The sequence below is a fragment of the Marmota monax genome, unplaced genomic scaffold, assembly GCF_021218885.2.
Source record: "Marmota monax isolate L192 unplaced genomic scaffold, Marmota_monax_Labrador192_F-V1.1 WCK01_AAM20220418_F8-fsc00020, whole genome shotgun sequence".
In the NCBI taxonomy this organism is placed as follows: domain Eukaryota; kingdom Metazoa; phylum Chordata; class Mammalia; order Rodentia; family Sciuridae; genus Marmota; species Marmota monax.
Window position 1 is genome coordinate 23457036 of NW_026692912.1, and position 18389 is coordinate 23475424.

At 48.9% G+C, this 18389-nt stretch overlaps 1 protein-coding gene across 2 annotated transcripts in view; it reads right to left on the reverse strand.

Annotated features, from left to right (window-relative positions):
* Window positions 1-18389, reverse strand: part of Med27 (mediator complex subunit 27) — a 181673-nt gene that overhangs the window by 12605 nt on the left and 150679 nt on the right. The window contains exons 5-6 of one of the 2 annotated variants that reach the window (XM_046451423.2): window positions 14957-15064; window positions 6465-6623 (exon numbers count right to left, since the gene is read on the reverse strand). In XM_046451423.2, coding sequence (XP_046307379.1) covers window positions 6465-6623; window positions 14957-15064 — 267 coding nt within the window. Of the gene's footprint in view, window positions 1-6464; window positions 6624-6652; window positions 6695-14956; window positions 15065-18389 lie in introns of both variants that reach the window. The other variant, XM_046451424.2, reaches the window with a different exon arrangement.

Consider the following 18389-nt stretch of genomic DNA (forward strand, 5'->3'; position numbering starts at 1 on the left):
GAGTGGAGCAAAGGAAAGATGGCTTTGGTGGGATCAAGTGGCTTTGTTAGGGCAGGTCAGTGTTTGGTCTGGTTTACGTAAACACCTGACTTAAAATGGGCCATGTGCATAGATGGCTGCAGATTCTGAGTTCCAGTACTCCCTGCTCCTGTGGCAATGCAGCAGCCACCATGTTACTGAGCACCTGCTATGGACAACCCAGTACCAAGCACTTCGCCAGCACTATCACAGTAAATCGTCACAACATGTACCCCCAAAAGTGGGTATGACAATTTCTCCCTTTTTATGGAGGAAGGACCTGAAGCTGGGAGAGGCTGAATGGTTCATGACAGAACTGGATGCAAATCTAGAGTCCATGCTCTGAGCCGTGGTTTCCACTGTGAAGAGATGGGCAGAGGTGGCAGCAAAGACACAAGGAGAAGCAGTAGAGGAGGTGAGAAGCCTGTGGGCAAAATCCCAGCCAAAGGGCACCGAGGGGATGGGGAACTTCTGCAGGAGAGGAGGGCCACTGGCTACAGGCAGTTCTGAGAAGCTGAGCAGGACAGGGACTATGCTGTTAGGTCACCTTGTAAGCCCTAGAGAAACAGCCAACTCAGCCTCACACCAAGGGTAAGCGGTGGAGCCAGGACCTGGTCACCTGTAGATGGCTCCTGGCCACTGTGCTGTAAGATCTCTCTCAGGGACAATCTCCATGTGGAGCACACAGGAAAGTCAGGCTTGGAATGGGATCAGCTCAGCTGGGCAGCCTGTGCTCAGGGTTCCAGACTGCTCGGCTGAGGGATGGAGGCTGGCCGGAGTAGGGGTCTTCTCAGACGAAGCTGTCAGTCCAGCTGGTGTCCTGTGCATCCTGTGTAGTCCCGCGGGAGGAAGCCACCGAGCTGACAGGTGACTATCCTGTGATCCCTCTGATGGCAAGAAGCACAGGCCATGTCTAGGGCAACTCAGGGTCCCTGAGAACATCAGCAGGCCAGGCCGGGACTGCCTGGTTCCCTTTCTACTACCACGCAGAAGAGACTGTGGGTACCTCAGCCATGGTCACACTCAGCAGTGGCCGAGGGAGCCTTGGAGGGAAAGTTCTGGGGGATCCCAAGAGGGAAACAAATGATCAAGTGTGACCTGGGTTTAGATGCTATATGTCCAGACCCTTCAGAGAGAAGGTGGTAGCACAGGCTTTCTAGCAGGTAGGTGCCTGAGGGCCCCTCCTTGCTGCCCTCGGCTCCCAGGTCCCCGGACTGAGGCATATACTTATCTGGCCTGTCAGTGCAGGCCAGCTGTCATCAGCTGCACAAAGGGTGGCCCTCGGGGATGACCCTGGGACCACCCGACCTCTCCTTCCCTGAAACTGGTCAATATCCAACTACTGGTGCACGCCTTCCTCCTGCATGTCACTCGTCAGAGTCCACAGACGGGAATCCACTGCCTACATTAAGCTGCCCCCTTACCCTCCCATCTGTGAAATTTGTCCCCTAGCTCTGTCTGTTTGAGACACACTCATGAGGCAGCAAAAGAATGCACAGACGCAAAATGAAAATGACCCCACGCTCCATCTTTAAAACATCAGCTCTCTTCACTGGAAGACGCTGATCACAGCACTCAAGAGACACAGGCACGGGACAGTCAGAGGCACACAACCTGGCAAGAGCAGACACCCTCTGCCAACTTCTGGGTGGTCGCCGGCAGTGGGCACTCTAGGTGTGGGAGTCTCCTACACAGGGCCCTGGGAAGATGCAGACCAATATGGCCTGAGGTCTTGGGAATTTCAGCTCTGGACTCTCTCAGGTCTTTCACGAGTTTCCTGAGCGTCTGGGTGGTGTGAGGTGCTACAGCAGATGTGCTCAGGTAACATGGGTTACCCAGCCCAGCTGGTGAGGGCTCCGTTCTCCAGGAAGGCTCCTGTGCTTCAGGACTTCAATTAGCCTAGGTTGCAGGGGCAGATCCTCAACACACCCAAAATAATACTAGGGATTCCACTAACATTTCAGAGGACTGGGTCTTAGAGAGCTCACTCAGTTCCTTCTATTGAAAAGCACCCAGTGACCGCTCAGTAAACATCCTGGATAAAGCCTGTCCCCAGACAGGGCCTGGTCTTTCACAGGGCCCACATGAACTGGGCATCATCATGCTAAGTGAAATAAGCCAATCCCCAAAACCAAAGGCCAAATGTTCTCTCTGAAATACGAATGCTAACATACAGTGGGGGCGGGCGAAAAGAATAGAAGTCCAGTGGATTAGATGAAGGGGAATGGCGGGAAGGTGGGGAGATGGGAATGGGAAAGACAGTAAAATGAACCAGACATCACTTTCCTGCATTCACACATGCACACAGGACGAGTGCAGCTCCACGCCCTGTGCAACCACAGAACAGGAAGTTATGCTCCTGTATGAGTGTATGTCAAAACACACGCCACTGTCGTGTGTAAGTGAAAAGAACAAAGAAAAAAATGGACGCATGAACAAACACAGGGGTGAAGGAGTGGCAGCACCCTGCTGGACAGTCCACCTGTCCACAGCCAGTCCTGACAGAGCAGGCCCAAGCAGGCTACTCTCCCCTCTGTTGTGGGCAGAATGACTGTGGCGCAAGTGCTGGAGCTCTGTGGCCATAGCTGCTCTGCCCTTTACCTGAGCGGCTCTGACCCTCTCCCAGCCCTCCACCTGCCGCCAAGATTAACGCAGTGAGAAGCTGCAGGCTGGCTCCCGCTCCTGAGTTGCTGGAGGGAAGTGCACACTGTTGTGAAATGAGGGGGTTAAAGATCAAAACAGTGCCTGCCCCTGCAGAGTTTAAATGTCAGAAAAATACTAACACGCTTGAAACCTTTCCCGGCCTTTGTGATTCTGCCCTTTCAGAGGGTCCCCTTATTTCCAAGTCCCATTCTCTGAATCTACTCTGCTGGAGACTTGCTGGCTATGAAAAGCTGCTTCACCCCAGGATGAAGCGCAAGAAGCCTCTGGGGGAGCGCAGCGAATGGCAGGCACCTGTCAGCAGCCGCAGCCCCACAGCAAGCTGTCTCCAGCCTGCGGCCACTTCCTCACTCAGGTACAGGATCTAACGAGCACGACAGAAAGGGCTCGCTGACAGTCAACGTCTGCAGACAAAAGGAGGCCAAAGTCTGCTTCCCATGGTGGAATTTGCTATAGAACCTCAGGTCTGTGGCTTTAACTAGGGAGCAGGCATGGGCCCCAGGAGAATCTGACAGGGGTGTGCTTCTATTGTCTAGCCTCTGATGCCATTTTTCAGAAGTGAAAAGTTTTGGCTCTGCAAGGTAGTTCCCTCCACCGCCCCTCCTGGATCACAGGGAGGAGACGACCTCTGAGGGCTTCCTGCCTTCCTAGCAGGTTCTAGTGGCCATGCTGCTACTGTCCAGCAGGAACATTTCCCCTCCAGTAAATACAGCCATGTGATGACTGCCTGAGAGGTGCAACCTTGGGGCTCTACCCCAGGCCAGCTGTGTGGAGAGGGTGGTGGGGAAAAGAGTCCCCCTCTCAGAAGAGGGCACAGCTGTGCATCTACCACTGTCAGGACATTTAGGCACCGTCTTCTGCCTGAGACACCCCCTTACTGAAGACCCAGAGCCTCCTGTGCACGTCACACCACCTCCTGATGCATGGATCCAGACGATGCTGGTAACAAGGTCCACCCCGGCCAGTCTACATGGCTGGGTGCAAGCAGGCCAGTTAGGGGCGAAAGGGAACGTTTACCTCCATGCTCTTGAACAAGGTCTTTCAGGAAAATGCTATAAGCAGCATCAATCAGTACACCCCAGATTTAAGTGGGTGGACAGGAAGAAAATAGAATTCTGAGAAATAGCTGGTCCTAAAAAGCAAAGTTTAGAACACTGCTGCCTGATCCTTCTATTTTGGCATTTTGAGTTTGAGATGCTAACCATCACCCACAGGCTGCTCAGGCTTCAGAGTCTGCCGCAGACGAAACAGCCCCAGCTCTGTTTAGTGCCAGGCCTGACTGGGGCACAGGAAGTGCCACCATCTGACTGGGCTGACCTCACCTTGGCTGAGGTGAACACAGTGAAACCAGCATAGTGCACCCCAGCTCCCAGGAAGGGACCCTGACTGCCTGTTCTGCATGATCACTCCACCACTACCTTCTGCAAGCAAGGAGCGTGAACTTTCCGACAAGGTGCCAAACTGCTCATGTGGTGGGAACCAGTTGGAAGCTTTTTTGAGAAAGGATTTAATCTAATTCTGTGCTGTATTATTTTCTAATACATTGCTTCATCTGGCAGCGATCAGGCAATGCTCTGATAGGAAGAGATGAGGATTCTTCCATCTACTAATTCCCTTTTATCTTTTTGGTACCAGGGATTGAACCCCGGGGTGCTTAACCACTGAGCCACATCCCCAGCCTTTTTCATTTATTTGTTTTGAGACAGGGTCTTTCTAAGTTGCTTAGAAACTTGCTAAGTCACTGAGGCTGGCCTTGAACTTGCAATCCCATTAGCCTCCCAGGTTGCTGAGATCACAGATGTGCATTGCCATGCCCAGCTCCATCTACTAATTCTTAACTGCTGGAAGGAAAAAAAAAATACTTCAGTGTTATCCGCCTTTAGTTCTAACCAGATGGCACTGTCACCTGCCCCGAGTTGTGATTCTTTAATCTAGTACAGGTCATATTGGAGGTCAAGTCCATTTAGTTAAACACAGGGGAAGGCAGAGATGACAGGGGAATCTCAGGAGACTCTGTGCCCTCCCCAGCTGATACACAGTCCCCAACCATACTGCTTCAAACATAGCATCAACTACAGGGAAGGAACTGCGGGTGCTCTTAACCCTCTCTAACTAGACTGATATTAATCCTAAACACTGCTTCTGTGTGTGTTTGGAGTTTTTAATAAATGCAAAGAACCCCCCGCAGGTCATTTTCAGGAGAGGCAGGATAAAGATGCAGCATTGTCTCTTTAAATCTATGCATCACCAAATCTACGTTGCACACACTTCCCAATTCCCTACTAAACTTTCTGCCTATATTCAAAAACACTTAATTTTACCAGAAATTGTGTGGGAGGGATAGCTATGCAAAGGCCAGAACTGCAAAGCCCCCACTGCCATAAAGGGCTTTGGAATGGAAATGGGACCAATGTTAAAGTCCAGGGTCTGGGCTGCAGGGCTCCTGCCTGGTGAAGGACAGGGCTTTTGTGGAGCTGGGAGAAGGTAACTCATTGCCACCTCACAGAGGACACAAAGATAAGAACCAGGCTAAAGGAAAAAGCAGCGGTTGTAAATGTCCCTCACCGTTCCAGCAAAACAAGATGCCAATGATGAGCTGCATTCTCTCTCTAGAATGCTTTCAGCCAAGAGCCAGGGGCAAAGCCTGGCGAGCCAGCACACAAAGCTAGCGCTTAAGGCCGAGATGTTCTGCACGATGTCCAAGTGACCGCTCTAGGTGTGGCGACTCAGATAAGGATGCCAAGATCACAAATGCTATCCTGGCACTAAAGCCTAGGCATGAGCTCCCTGCAGGGCAAGGCAGTGGCTTTCTCAGTGACTCTCTCTTGACTTGGGAGCACTGTATTTGTAAGGAGGTGTAAATGACACCAACGGGGGCCCAGCCCCCTCCTCTGCTCGCTGTTGCTAACATCTTCCACTGTGAAGGGACCAGCATTGGACACTCGCTAGCAACGCACTCCAGCCCGCGCACCTGCTGTTGACAGATCTAATCAAGAACGTCTCACGGCACTTAGTTGGGGTAAGTTCTTGAATTCTGGCTGCTCACACGTATAGGCTCCCTAAAGGTGTGCTTTCCAGCCCCAGGCTGCTTCTCCACTCCTGGCCCAGGTCTTCTGCCCCTTATCATGGCAAATGAGTCAGGGGTCAAGGTGAGCTGCCATGAAGGAAGCACCACAGGAAGCCCTCCCTGCGCGTGGAGGTTCTCTGGGAAGATGAAATGTGGAGCTGGGGACTGGGGTTTCTCTCGTCCCTCTTTGTTGGGGATAACATTCACTTACACCTTCCACGAGGAAGCCCAATGCCTGACTAAGCTACCAGCAGAGTGTGAAATGGGGGTGAAGCCTCCCCCAGCCCACCCCCAGGCACCTGGAACTCTTTGAGAAATGAGTTGCAAAATGGAAATGACCTTGGAGCAACTCAAAAGCCCCTGATTTTTAAAGTATGTATGTGTATGTATGTATATGTGTGTGTGTGTGTGTGTGTGTGTATATATATATATATATATATATATATTTATATTAGTTATAGGTGGACACAATACCTTTGTTTTATTTTTATGTGGTCCTGAGGATCAAACTCAGTGCCTCATGCATGCCAGGTGAGCACTCTACCACTGAGCCCCAGCCCCGGCCCCCAAAGCCCCTGATTTTTAAGGTGTAAGTTACATATAATAAAACCTACCCACAGCAGGTGTGCAGTTCTGAGTTCTGACACATGCACACCTGTGTTATCTCGACCATGGCTGTAAAAGAGCATTTCCACTGCCCCAGCACCTTCCCTCGTACCCCTCTGGGGATTTCCATCCTGAGGTCTTGCTTCCTTGGCATGCCATGTGGATGGAAGTGCGCGGTGAGCAGCTTTGACTGGCTCCTTAAACTTCTTCCACAGCCTCTGGTTGGAGACCAATGCTTACTCCCCATGCCCTCGTGTTTTGCTAACACATCCTGAAGGAGAAGCAGAAAGTAAGACTTACCTTCTGGAATACTTGATAGTTGGATTTCGACCATATATCCAACTGGGGAAAGAAAAAAATCATTAGCAATGATTTCAGAATTCTAGCCTTTAAGAAATGATACCGTAACTACTGTTATCCTTACTAAACTTGAAAAAGTAAAACATTCAGATTACAGAATAGGATCTGGGGTTGAAGATCTTAAATGTTCTGCTTAAATTTCCTCTCTATCAATCTGTAGGTGACTTCAGAAAAACAAATGAAGGGATGAATACAGGGAAGGCAAATGGAGGAACACAGGCAATCAAGCACTTGCTCAAACCCTGACTCCCACTGCGGTTCTTGCACCTCATGTGCCTCAGGATCTTGGCACCTGTTGAGCTCGTTGCTGGACTCTTTTCCACAAGCTCTCCCATGGCTTCTCCTATAAGTCCTGCAGCTCTATGTCACCTTATCAGAGAGGCATTTATCAGTTACCTATCAAAATATCATTCCCAGTATCTGCCATCTTGATTCTCTACACCCTTTCAAAAATTTAAATGTATAGCACTTGAAACTGCCCGAGGTGCTATCATTTCTTTGTGTATTTACTATCTGATTTGCTCAGAGAAATATAAGCTCAGCGATGGCAGGAGGCCTTTCTTCCTCCCCATATCCGAAGCACACTGTGGGCGTCAGTAGGTCTTTGCTGGGTGGAGGAAAACTAGTAGGATCCAGCTACCGAGCACCTGACCCACGGCAGGCCCCCACCAGACCCTCCACATGGGTTCATTTAATCCCCAGAATGAGCGGATGTGGCTGATTCCATTAGCAGCCTCACTCTCCAGGTAAGGAGTCCGGGTCCAGAGCTGTCCAACAGCCAAGGTTACCTGGACAGGCTTCCTACAGAGAGCCTCACCTGGTGGTGTTTAAACCTGGTTGGGGTCAGAACCTCTAGGTAGGATTTAAAAATAGGTGCAGATTCCTGGCTCCCTCCCCTGGAGTGCTCTCCTTTTGTTATCTGTCTTTTCAGCGGTGTTCCAGGTAAACTTTGATGCCGATGGGCTGGGAAATCCCTGTGGTTTACCCTAGCCAAACACAGTTTGCATAATGAAGCAGACCTGTGCCTTCGCCCTATTTCAAGAGCAGTAAAGTATTGCAAACCCCAAATCACCCCAGTACAGAGCTGGAGACAGCCCAAGGATCACGATTAAAGAAGTTCTCAGCGAGTCCCAGAAGTGCTGGAAAGTTGGCTTTAATATCCGAGGTCAAGAGCTGAGCAAACTGAAATGCCGGAGGATGGGTCTCTTGGAACCTGCCTTTGGGGTTGGCCAGTGGTCAAGCAGGAGTCCGAGACGGGGCTGTTTGGGCCTGAATGTCACGCTGTTGATTTGGAGCCACCAGGAGAATGAGAAGCAAGTCATAGGGGAGACTCCTCTAAGAGGACAGGAAGTGGAATGGCTGCATTTGACCTGGCTTCTATTTTGAGGAAATACACCAGCTTGGCTTTCTAAAAAAAGTCCTTGAAAATTAAAAGTTGGGCTGTGACCAGGCACTCATCCAATTCTCCAGGGTTTTCCTGCTCACATTTGGTCTCCTGTCACCCTCACTGTGGTGAACACTCTGCAGGAGAGAAGGCTAAGACGGTTCCCAGCTCTGCAGGCCCCTGCTGGGGTGGAGGAGGTCAGCTGGCCAACCCCAGCGCCCTTGCAGAAGAGGCTGATGGCACGTTCCTGCCCTCCACTTGGAAACACACTGCAATCCCTCCTTGAGCAGGTCCCAGGGCTGCACCATGTCCCTCCTGGTCTTCACAAGAGCCCCCGGTCCACTCCCTCCCTCCACTCCTGCTAAATCGCTTCCTAGAAAGGCCATGTGGCCAGTCTGCAGTCATAGCCAGCCTTGCCCTCAACCAACGGATGAGGAAGAGTCTAAAAAACTCCAGGCGCTCGAGTTTTAATTTGACAGGTTAACAATTTATAGGGGAAAAGTGACAAAGATAACTCTGAAGGAAACCTCAAAAGAAATAGGTAAAATTAATTCCCCACATTATCAATTCTTTTAAAGTATACCATTGGGCAGCTGGTCACAGAGGGGAAACAAAGCCAGGTTCCTGCTACTTTCTCAGTATAGCAGTTTGGCCTAAGGTTTAACAAATGCGGCACTTAAAGATTCTTCAGAACTGCAGGGTGAATATGAATGGCTTTTTGCATCTTTTAGTTCTACCCAAATCACTGCCAAGATGACAGGGAGATGCCAAAGATTCTAAATCTACATTTTAGGAAGAGCAGCATCAATGTCTGCACTTGGGACTAACTAGTTCTCCTTATAGCTCAAGCCCACAGCTGCTGCTTCTGAAGCCCTCTACCATTCACCCTTCCTGCCTCGTCATGCCCCGCGGAAGCAGAAGACAAACGCAGAGCCAGAAGAGGAATCTGCACAAACTAAAGAGTATCAGTGTTTGCTTAAACACAAAATTGTCTTAAAACACCTTCAGTATCTTCAAAATGTTTTAATGAAAACATCATCTATGAAGAAATATGCAAAGGTTTAATTAGGAGCGGGCTCTGCAGCTCATTGTGGATTCTCAGAACACTCCTAGCTTATTCAAAGCGAGGGTGCTGCTCTTTTTCAAAGGAGGTTTAAATATATTATTCAGGACCCTAGGGACAGCTCTACCATCTGGGAGCCAGGGGCCTTGGACAATGTGGTCCCTTCACCTGGTGCACACAGCTGAGAGGGGTGGATAACAATGGGCTCCCTCTTTTGCAGGACCACACGGCAGGTGGTCTGTACTTGATTTTCCGCTAGATTTATGCCAAAGAAAGCCATTTAAATGAGTGTGCTGGAGTCAATGCCACCTCTCCTCAGGGCCAGGAAGATCTCAGAAATTCATCCAGGGAGCTACGCCATAGCTGCGTGAATATTTATTAGCTCCAGCTTACCCACTGCAAGGGCGGGTATGGCTACCCGTTTTTTTGCTGGCTGCAATATTCAGAAAAGGAGCATTGTGAGGCTGCACGCCTCCAGCCTGATGAACTAAAAATGACTCTGAACCACGGTGTCAGGGTAAGAAGGTGAGCTCCCTGGGTTTGCTGGCAAGCATTTGAAAGACCTTGTGGTGACCGCTGGCCAAGTCTGCAGTCCTATGAGCAGCATCCTGGCCTCGGGGGAGGGGAAGACGTGTCTTAGGGTGGGAATAGGGTCTATTTTCACCTCTCCCAAGGATGACCAAAAACTTCAGCACAGACACATCTGCTCTCAGGAGGTGTCCTAAGGCCTCTCTATACAGGGGCAACTAGTGAAAACAGTGACCAAAAAGAACAATCAGCATGACTTGCCATCACTGGCACATCACTTTAACTTCCATGATAACCACTGTCTCCTCTGTCACAACCGGTGAGCCCAGGCATGGCTGGCTGAGGAGTCTTATGGCCTGTACTTTACCTGTCCTCCCAGCACGAGGTTGATAAGATCATTTGCAACTCACAGCCGAGGAAACTGAGGCCCAGAGAGGTTAAACAAGTTGTCCAATGCCACATAGCTGCTGTGTGGAGGAGTCTGGAAGCAGGTGAGTCTAGAGGCCCCTTTCCCTGGGGGCGGAGGCTGCCCTTAAGCTTGACTTCAGATGGGCCACCAACTTGGAAGCCCCCACGCTGATGCCTGCACAGCTCTTCTGGGGGCACTCTCCTGCAGAGTTCAACAGTGCAAATCTGCTTCGAGGCCTGCTGCCATGGTAATCATCGCCACTAAAATTCATTTAGCAGTATCTGAAATTCTGGCAGCTTCTCAGAAAGTTATCAATTCTTTATTTCATTTTGAAAAGCAATGCATACAATGAATTTTAGATGATCTAAAATGGACATTTCAAAACAGAACTTACGAGCCACAGGGGTTTCAACTTTTAAAGCCTTTATTTAGGAGCTCTGTCTTGCAAGGTCAACAGGTGACTAGACCCGTCAGTTTGGGTGAATGTGACACCTGAGTGACAGGGATAGATTTCTCCATGGCTTCTCAAGTTTTCAAAACCGTGCAAACTTCATGTGCTCATCCCCTTAAGCCTGCCCGCCCTCCCTGGAGAAGGAAGAGGAAGTCTGGGGAGGAACGCGGTGTTGCAGGTCTATTATTCTTCAGCTTTTCACTTTCAATCAGGACACGCATTTGTTACTAAAAAAACTGCTGAAAGCACAATTTCAGGGCCCCCTCTGCCTGGGAATTAAACCGGATTCCCCTCTCCTGGCTTTCACCCTTCTCCCTAGAAGTAACAAGAGGCCATTTTTCTGAAGGTCGTCTGAACAATTTCAAAGGCTATAACAAATCAAAATGTTCCCTGCATCTAATATCAAACGGGGCTGATGCCAACACTTATTAGAGAAATCAGATTCCAGCTTCCCCAACCCCCTCCACCCAAACACACACACACACCCAACTTTGAAGTGAAAGAATGCGGGATCAGAAATTACCCTGGAGACAGCTCTGGCTGTCTTTGAAGGTTTCCTTTGATACCACCATTTCTTCTCCTCTCTTAGGCTTGCAGGCTAAAAGCTGCCTTTTTTTATTGATATGGGGTAATTAATGAAGCTATAGCATTAACATAACCTAAATCCCCTAATAAGACAAATCCAACTGAGACACTTAAATTTTTTTCAGTGAAGCCTGATGGCTTAGGATCGGGACAATGGCCAGGTGTTGCTCTAGATCCCGCCTTTTGACATGCTGAGTCAAGGCCACGGCTCTGACTCCCAGATGGCAGTGAAGAGCGGTGGGCGAGTCGGAGCAGCATTTGTGTTTTCTATTAGAGCCATCAGGCTACTGGTGTTCGGTATCAAAACACGCATTACAGGTGAAGAGACAGGGCGTCAGGGTGGTGGCTGTTCTGCAGAGGGCAAAGCAGAGTCTTGCTGGGACAGGTTCTGCAGGCGAAAAGCCCTGCTGGGTCTGCAACCTGGGGGTGGCGAGGAGCACTCCCATAGTAAGGGGGATAATGAAACCATTTAGAAAGTGCCAGCTGCGTGGTGGGCAGAGGCAGAGGCGAGCCCTCTGAGCTTCATCCAGAGCCCTAAGGCTGTTTCTGGGAGATTACAACAAAACACTGCCACCCCCCAGCCACTTCCGCACCAACTCAGCCAATGCAGGGCTGCACCTTTGCAATAACAAAACTCAAGTGACGATTTGTTCTTGTAGGCCACACCTTAGGTTCCAATGGTGCCTTCCAAATGTTACATTGCATTTGAAATGTGCAAGACACTTCAACACGCAAGTGCATACTCCACGCAGGCGGCTTCCCCGTGCCTCCCACATGTGCTCAGGCTGCTGCTGTGTTCCAAGCACTGAGGATTACCCTAGGGACACAGCAGAGTCACAGGACAGGGTCTATGCCCTTGGGAGCTCCAGCTCAATGCAAGTTTGAGACCTGGCTCTGCGAGGCTGTGGGCACAGGGATCCACCCCCCTACAGCCCATTCCTTCACCTGCGAGACGAGACAGCTGGGGAGCCTACAGCCAGGCAGGCAATGTCTGAACGGTCACGCCACCAGACAAGACATGCTACTGTCACCGGCATTTCTATTAGTTGCAAGAGGGACAGGTAAGCAAGCACACCATACTAATTAATTCTAGAACTGGCAAACAGGTGCTCAAGACTCTGATGTGACCCCTCTGTGCCGGGAGTGGAGGTGCACCCAGCTCTGCCACCTCCGGAGCCCATGCTCATGAGCACATGTCACCATAACAGGCCCCTAGGACAATGGGACAGATAAGACGACTGTGTTAGGCAAGTGTAAAGGGGAGAGAAGGGCCTCGTCAGGTGGACCACAGGGGCAGCCATCCCAGGGAAAGGCGGGCTGGAGCGGGGCATGTCCTGGAGTCCTGGGCAGCCCGAAGCCGGGGAGTGAGATGGGATGGTGTAGACAGCAGCAGAGGAGGCGGAGAAAGCCAAGTCACCAGTGCGCACCCTGAGGAGGAGATGGGGTTTAGTCTGCAAGTGGAGTTCTCAGAAGTGTGTTCTGAAAAATGCCAGTGTCACAATATGCTCTAAGAATAAAGGGTGGAGGAAGGAGCTCGGTGACCCAGTAAGATAGAAACATCTTGCGCACAGTGAGCTCCCTTCCAGACAAGGCACATAGCGCTCACGGCCCTGGGATCTCTGCAGTCTGCAGCTCAGTGGGGGAGCACATGCTGAACACATGAGGCCCGGGGTTCCATCCCCAGCACCCCAAACAAAAAACAGGACCAACTTTCCCTAACAGGTGTTTCTCAAGCTTGTTTGACTGTGGACTGCTCTGAGCCCAGCGCCCACTGCCATCCTGCTTTCTTACTTTGGGGAGGGCTGTTCCAAGCAGCAGGGGAGGGTAAAAAGCAAGAGAGTCACCTGTGAGGATGTGTATTTTAGGGAGGCGGCCCCGAAAGCCAAGGGCAGGACAAACTGGGAGGGAAGGGAGACCAGAGATGGGACTCCAGGCAGGGAGAGCAGGTGTTCAGCTCAGAGATAATGAGCACTGAAGCAGAGCGCATGCATGGGCGAGTACCAGCTGACAGATCAGCCGTGGGGGATGAAGGAAGCAAAGTTCCAGCAGTCAGGAGGTGATGTGGTGACCAACATCAGAAGAGGAGGGAAGTGAGTGTAGGGAGACATACGATGAGCCTGGGTCTGGCCTGGTGGGATCTGAGGGTCAGGGAGAGGAGGTCTGAACGAGTGATCCATGTTTGGACCACAGTGGCCAAGGGGAGGGGGTGGGAGACCCTGGGGAGCCCAAGGTCAAGGAGATGGGCGAGAAGAAGTATCTGCGGTGTGGGAAGAGGGCATCGGAGAAGTTTTAGAGGTGTACATAAGAGAGGGCTGTCCAATGCTCATGCTTAAGTGCAGAATAAAAGGAACCCTAGCCATCGTCTACCCGGCACTGACCAAGCAGCAGAGGCTAAGTGCTGGTTGTATGTTGTTTTGGACACTCTCAGTATAGGGCACTTAAATCAATGAAAGGTTGAGGGTATCAGGCAAAGCAGGTAAAATCCAGTCCTCCTCTGCGCTCGAGTATGCCTCACTGGCATCATGACTTGGTGACTGATGAGAATGGTCCTGATTATAGTTGACCCTTCTTCCCAGTTCACCTGTAAGTCAGACCAGGTGTGACTACACGTCATCAACCTTGGAGAGACCCAAGGAACCTCTAAGTGGCCAGGTCCCACTGCAGGGTATGCACTGACCTGGAGAGGCGTCAGTTGTGGACAGTGCATGGACTTCCTTCTGGAGCTGCTGCCAGAGTTTAGAGCCATTCGCAGGCCACACCTGCCTGACTGCTCACCCCCGCCTCCATGTTTCCTCCAAGGACAGTTTGATTTTTCCCAAAGAAAAACGGAAATCTCCCCTCAATGAATGACCTGCTCTAGTGCAGAGACTGACGAGAGCTAGAGGACGAGTGACTCTCCACATGGCCAGCACGCACATGGACATTGGGATGTGGGTGACTTGCTCAAAACGCAGACGTTACACCATGGGCTGCAGCTCGTGTAATACGACGTCCTTTGCTAAGCACATTTCCACCTGTTTCTGAAGAACCTTCTATTCTCAATGCACCATGGTCACTGTGGGGTGAGAACTAGTAACAAACTTTTTAGTCTGAGTGAGAGTTGGGGGGGCGGTGGGGGTGACTCCTGAGAGGGGGCATCGTGAGGACTGGGAGGACCTGGGAGTCTCTGGGAAGGCTGCTCATTACGCTTGGGAGGCAGCACAAATGAAAGCTGTCAGCTCCCATTAAGACCCTGGCTGCTCTACAGAGCCATATGGAGAGTGTGGAGTCACAAGAGACTAGGGGTCCACCCAGGTGAGCCTCCCACAGAACAGACACCCTGGACAGCACGTGTCCTCCTTCCACAGTGGCGTCAGCATCTGTGGCTGTGAGTAGGCAACTTCCTGAAGGCTCCTTGTTAGTTTTGTGGAAAGAGTGTCATCAAGTTGTGTCAAATCAGCTCGCATTTCCTCGTGGTTCTAGGAAAAGCAAAATGCTGAACCCTGGGCTATTGATGTACGGACTGACTTTGGGGGAAAAAATCTATTTCCTCAGAAGACGTGTTTAATGAGGCAGCCGGGGTCTAAGGTGATGAATTAGAAATTCGACTAAGGGCATCAGGCTTAGAGGAAAAGCAGGAGCTTGATGAAAAATGCAAGTAGAGAGAGTGGAATGTTTTTGTACACGTTCATCTTCACGCTGACAAACCTCTGTCTGTCGATCATTTTGGCTATGATTGCTAGTTTTTAATGCCATTCATCTGGGACTCTATTTGTTGTGGAATACAGAAAATAAAGAACAAGACAGAACAGCACTACACAACCCCAAGACTGCAGAGCACTCACCTTGCCGTCCTCCGTGTAGACGTTTTCGTTATACCCCTTCACTATTGTTCGGTCAATGAACAGGCTCCTCATGACCACGATCACTCTCAACACCTTCCCCAAGGTCACCTGTCAAAACACAAGCACACACTGAACATGCAGATCACTCCCAGCTAACAGCACTGGAAGAACAACAGTTACCTGGCTAGGCTGCTTCTGAGTGAGGCTGCAGGGGACAACTGGAGGGACATGGAGCCTTTGTCTGAGGCACTCCACAACTCAGGATTTTCCTGTAACCACTGAAGGGTGCTGTGGCCCAGCTCATCTGACCTCCCTGAATTTATCTGTATTTCTGGCTTATAAACATTCTGGGTAATTTTTGCGTATGTTTACTATCTGCTAGATAAAGTATCCACCCCCTACCATCTTAAGATAGACTCATCATCTTTTTCCGAAGGCTAGGATCCTATAATTCTGGCATTCTAGGACTCAGCGAGCACATTTATTTTCATACTAGCATGGCCCTATTTATATCCAGGGAACATGGAGAGTGCACAATACGGAGAGTCAGTGCCGGCACGAGGACCCCACGGATGAACCATCTATTTATAGCAGCTGGTAGAAAGTGGAGAAGTAGTACCAAAATACAGTCTGAAGGTAAAAGGAAGTTGCTTGGTTTTATCTCCAGAAAAAGAAACATGATCCTGGAAACACATTTAAGTGCTCTTACTCTCTTAGAACCTGAGCACGTATTATGGATTAAAAAAACACCTAAAAAAAAGTGCACCTTCATATGTGTCAGGGAGAGAGAAGCCCGCTGCGCTCGCTGGGGATGGACTCAGCACCAAGAATAGCAACCAGCACTGCCCTTTCTCCAGGGGCTTGGGAAATTTCTGATACTTTGCTAAGTCTTTTTCTCAGTTCCCAGATGAGACCCTGGAGGTAGACCTGATCCAGGACCCGTTCAAGGCCTGCGGGTCTGGGTTGTTCCCATGGGGCCTGACATCACAGAATTAGCTGAAAGCCGGCCCTGCTGGTCTGCAAAAGATAAAAGCCTCAGTCCCACATGGCAATACCAATCCTTTGACACCAACCTGCTGTCAGTTTCTAGAATTGCCACCTTGGGCCACACTTCCTTATTTCCCTATTTCTTGCAGTTTTTCAACTGGCCGGCCCAGCGGCTGCGGTCCTCTTCCCTTGAGTACTCTTGGGTGCCCATGAACAACTCAATATCTGGCTCCTTCAACAACTTTATTTATTTATTTTTTGTGATGCTGGGGTGGAATCCACGGTCTTGCTATGCTAAGCAAGGTCTCTGCCACTAAGCTTATACCTCCAACCCCAGCCCTCCTTCAGTAATTTTGAGTGCTGGGTTGACACCTGTTTCCATATGCCTAAACCAGCACAGAAAAGAAGTAGGGTGAGAATGGGAGGCAACACATTTGTTTACATTTAAGGGAGCGCTAATAAACACCTATTTCTGTGCACACCAGGTAACATTCAGTAGGTTCTTTTTTGAGTGACTGAGAATCATTACTTATAAGGATGCCAATAAACCACAGTGGTAGGGTCAGCAACTCTTAAGTCAAAAGCAGCCTACTGTAAGGGAAGGAGGGAGGGGAGGAAAATAACAGGGTCTCGGTGTTGCAATGAGGACCAGGGAGGTGGCCTGGCCCTGGGCTGAGTGGAGGCAGGCTTCAAACTTCCTGCAGGAGGGCCACCATTTCCAACTGAATATTTTAACCCTCTTTTGCAAGAAGCATGGATAATTAAAAACTGTTTCTTCAAAACACCAAATCTAGCTGACTACTGTCAAATTGTCATAATTTCTTAAGTTTCTCAAGGTGGATTTCAGAAACACCCTAAAGACATCAGAAATTTTATATTACAATTTTTTAAAGTTAATTTTGGTATTTTAAAGCCAGCTAAAGCTTAAAAAGTGAAAAAAAATGTTATTATGCAAAACTCTAAAATTAGAGAAAAAAGAAGATAAATTGTTCTTCCCATTCAAAGATAATCCCATTCACATTTTGGGGACCTTCCTTTAGTATTTTTATTTTTTAGTTGTCAATGGACCTTTATTTTATTTATTTATATGCAGTGCTGAAAATCAAACCCAGTGTCTCATACACGCTAGGTAAGTGCTCTGCCACTGAGCCACCACCCAGCCCCCCTTTAGTGTTTTTTTTTTGTTTGTTTGTTTGGGCTGGGGATTGAACCCAAGGCCTTGTGCATGCTAGGCAATCACTCTACCAACTGAGCTCTATCCCCCACTTTAGTACTTTTATTACCAAAGATTTCTGAATTTCTAGATGGTTATAATTAAAACTATATGCACATAATTTCAAATCAGAATTTTACTTAAAATTATGACAGGCATTGCTCTCAACTGCTAGGCACTGTGAGGTGATGTGGGCAGTTCTAGAGGGTGACAGACTGATCTTTTAATCCTTCTCCTGTGGTTGGAATTTAACTTGCTTCCAAGTTTCCTCTAATAAAAACCCGGCTGGGATGTGCACTTCTGTTAAAAAGCTTCCACTGTATTTGGGACTGTTTCTACCTTATGGTACATTTGCAGACTTGACATTACCAGGGCAAACAGTACAAATATTTTAAGGTTTCTGAAACCATCTGCCAAACTGCTACCTACAAGGGCAGAGCCAATTAGAATGGTCCACACATACCTTTTTCATTCTGTTCATGCCATTTATGCAAGTCACTGAACAGAAGCAAAATAAAACATACTAAATCCAACGTCTACCCCAACACCAATGTAGTATTTATTTATTATTATTATTTTTGTAGTTGTAGATGGACAGTATGCCTTTATTTTATTTGTTTATTTATTTTATTTTTTTACATATGATGCTAAAGATCAAACCCAGTATCTCACCCATGCTGGGCAAACGCTCTGCCACTGAGCTACAGCCCTAGCCCTCCCAATGTAGTTTTTAAAAACCCTTTTATTATAGAAGATTTAAAAACATACAAGAGAAAGTGATAGAGTATGAAGGATTCCCATGGGTTCATTCAAACTGCAACAATTACCAACCCCTTTCACCTAGATCTCCCTTTCCCTCCCTATGTTATTTTGCAACAACTAATAGACATGGTATCTTTTTTTTTTTCCTAAGAGGAAAGCCATTCTTTTTTTTTTTTAATATTTTAAAATCGTAGATGGACATGATACCTTTATTTTTTTTATTTACTTATTTTTATGTGGTGCTGAGGATGGAACCCAGTGCCTCACATATGCCAGAGGAGTGTTACCACTGGGCCACACCCCCAGAGCATGCTATCCTTTCTAAGTTAAATAGTTGCATATATATCTCTAGAAGATAAGGGCCCTGAAAACAGAAGAGCATAACCATGATGCCACCCCACACCCAAACAAAGCCTCTCCAGTATCATCAAACACCCAGTTGAGCCTATTCAGATTTCCAGTCTCATCAAT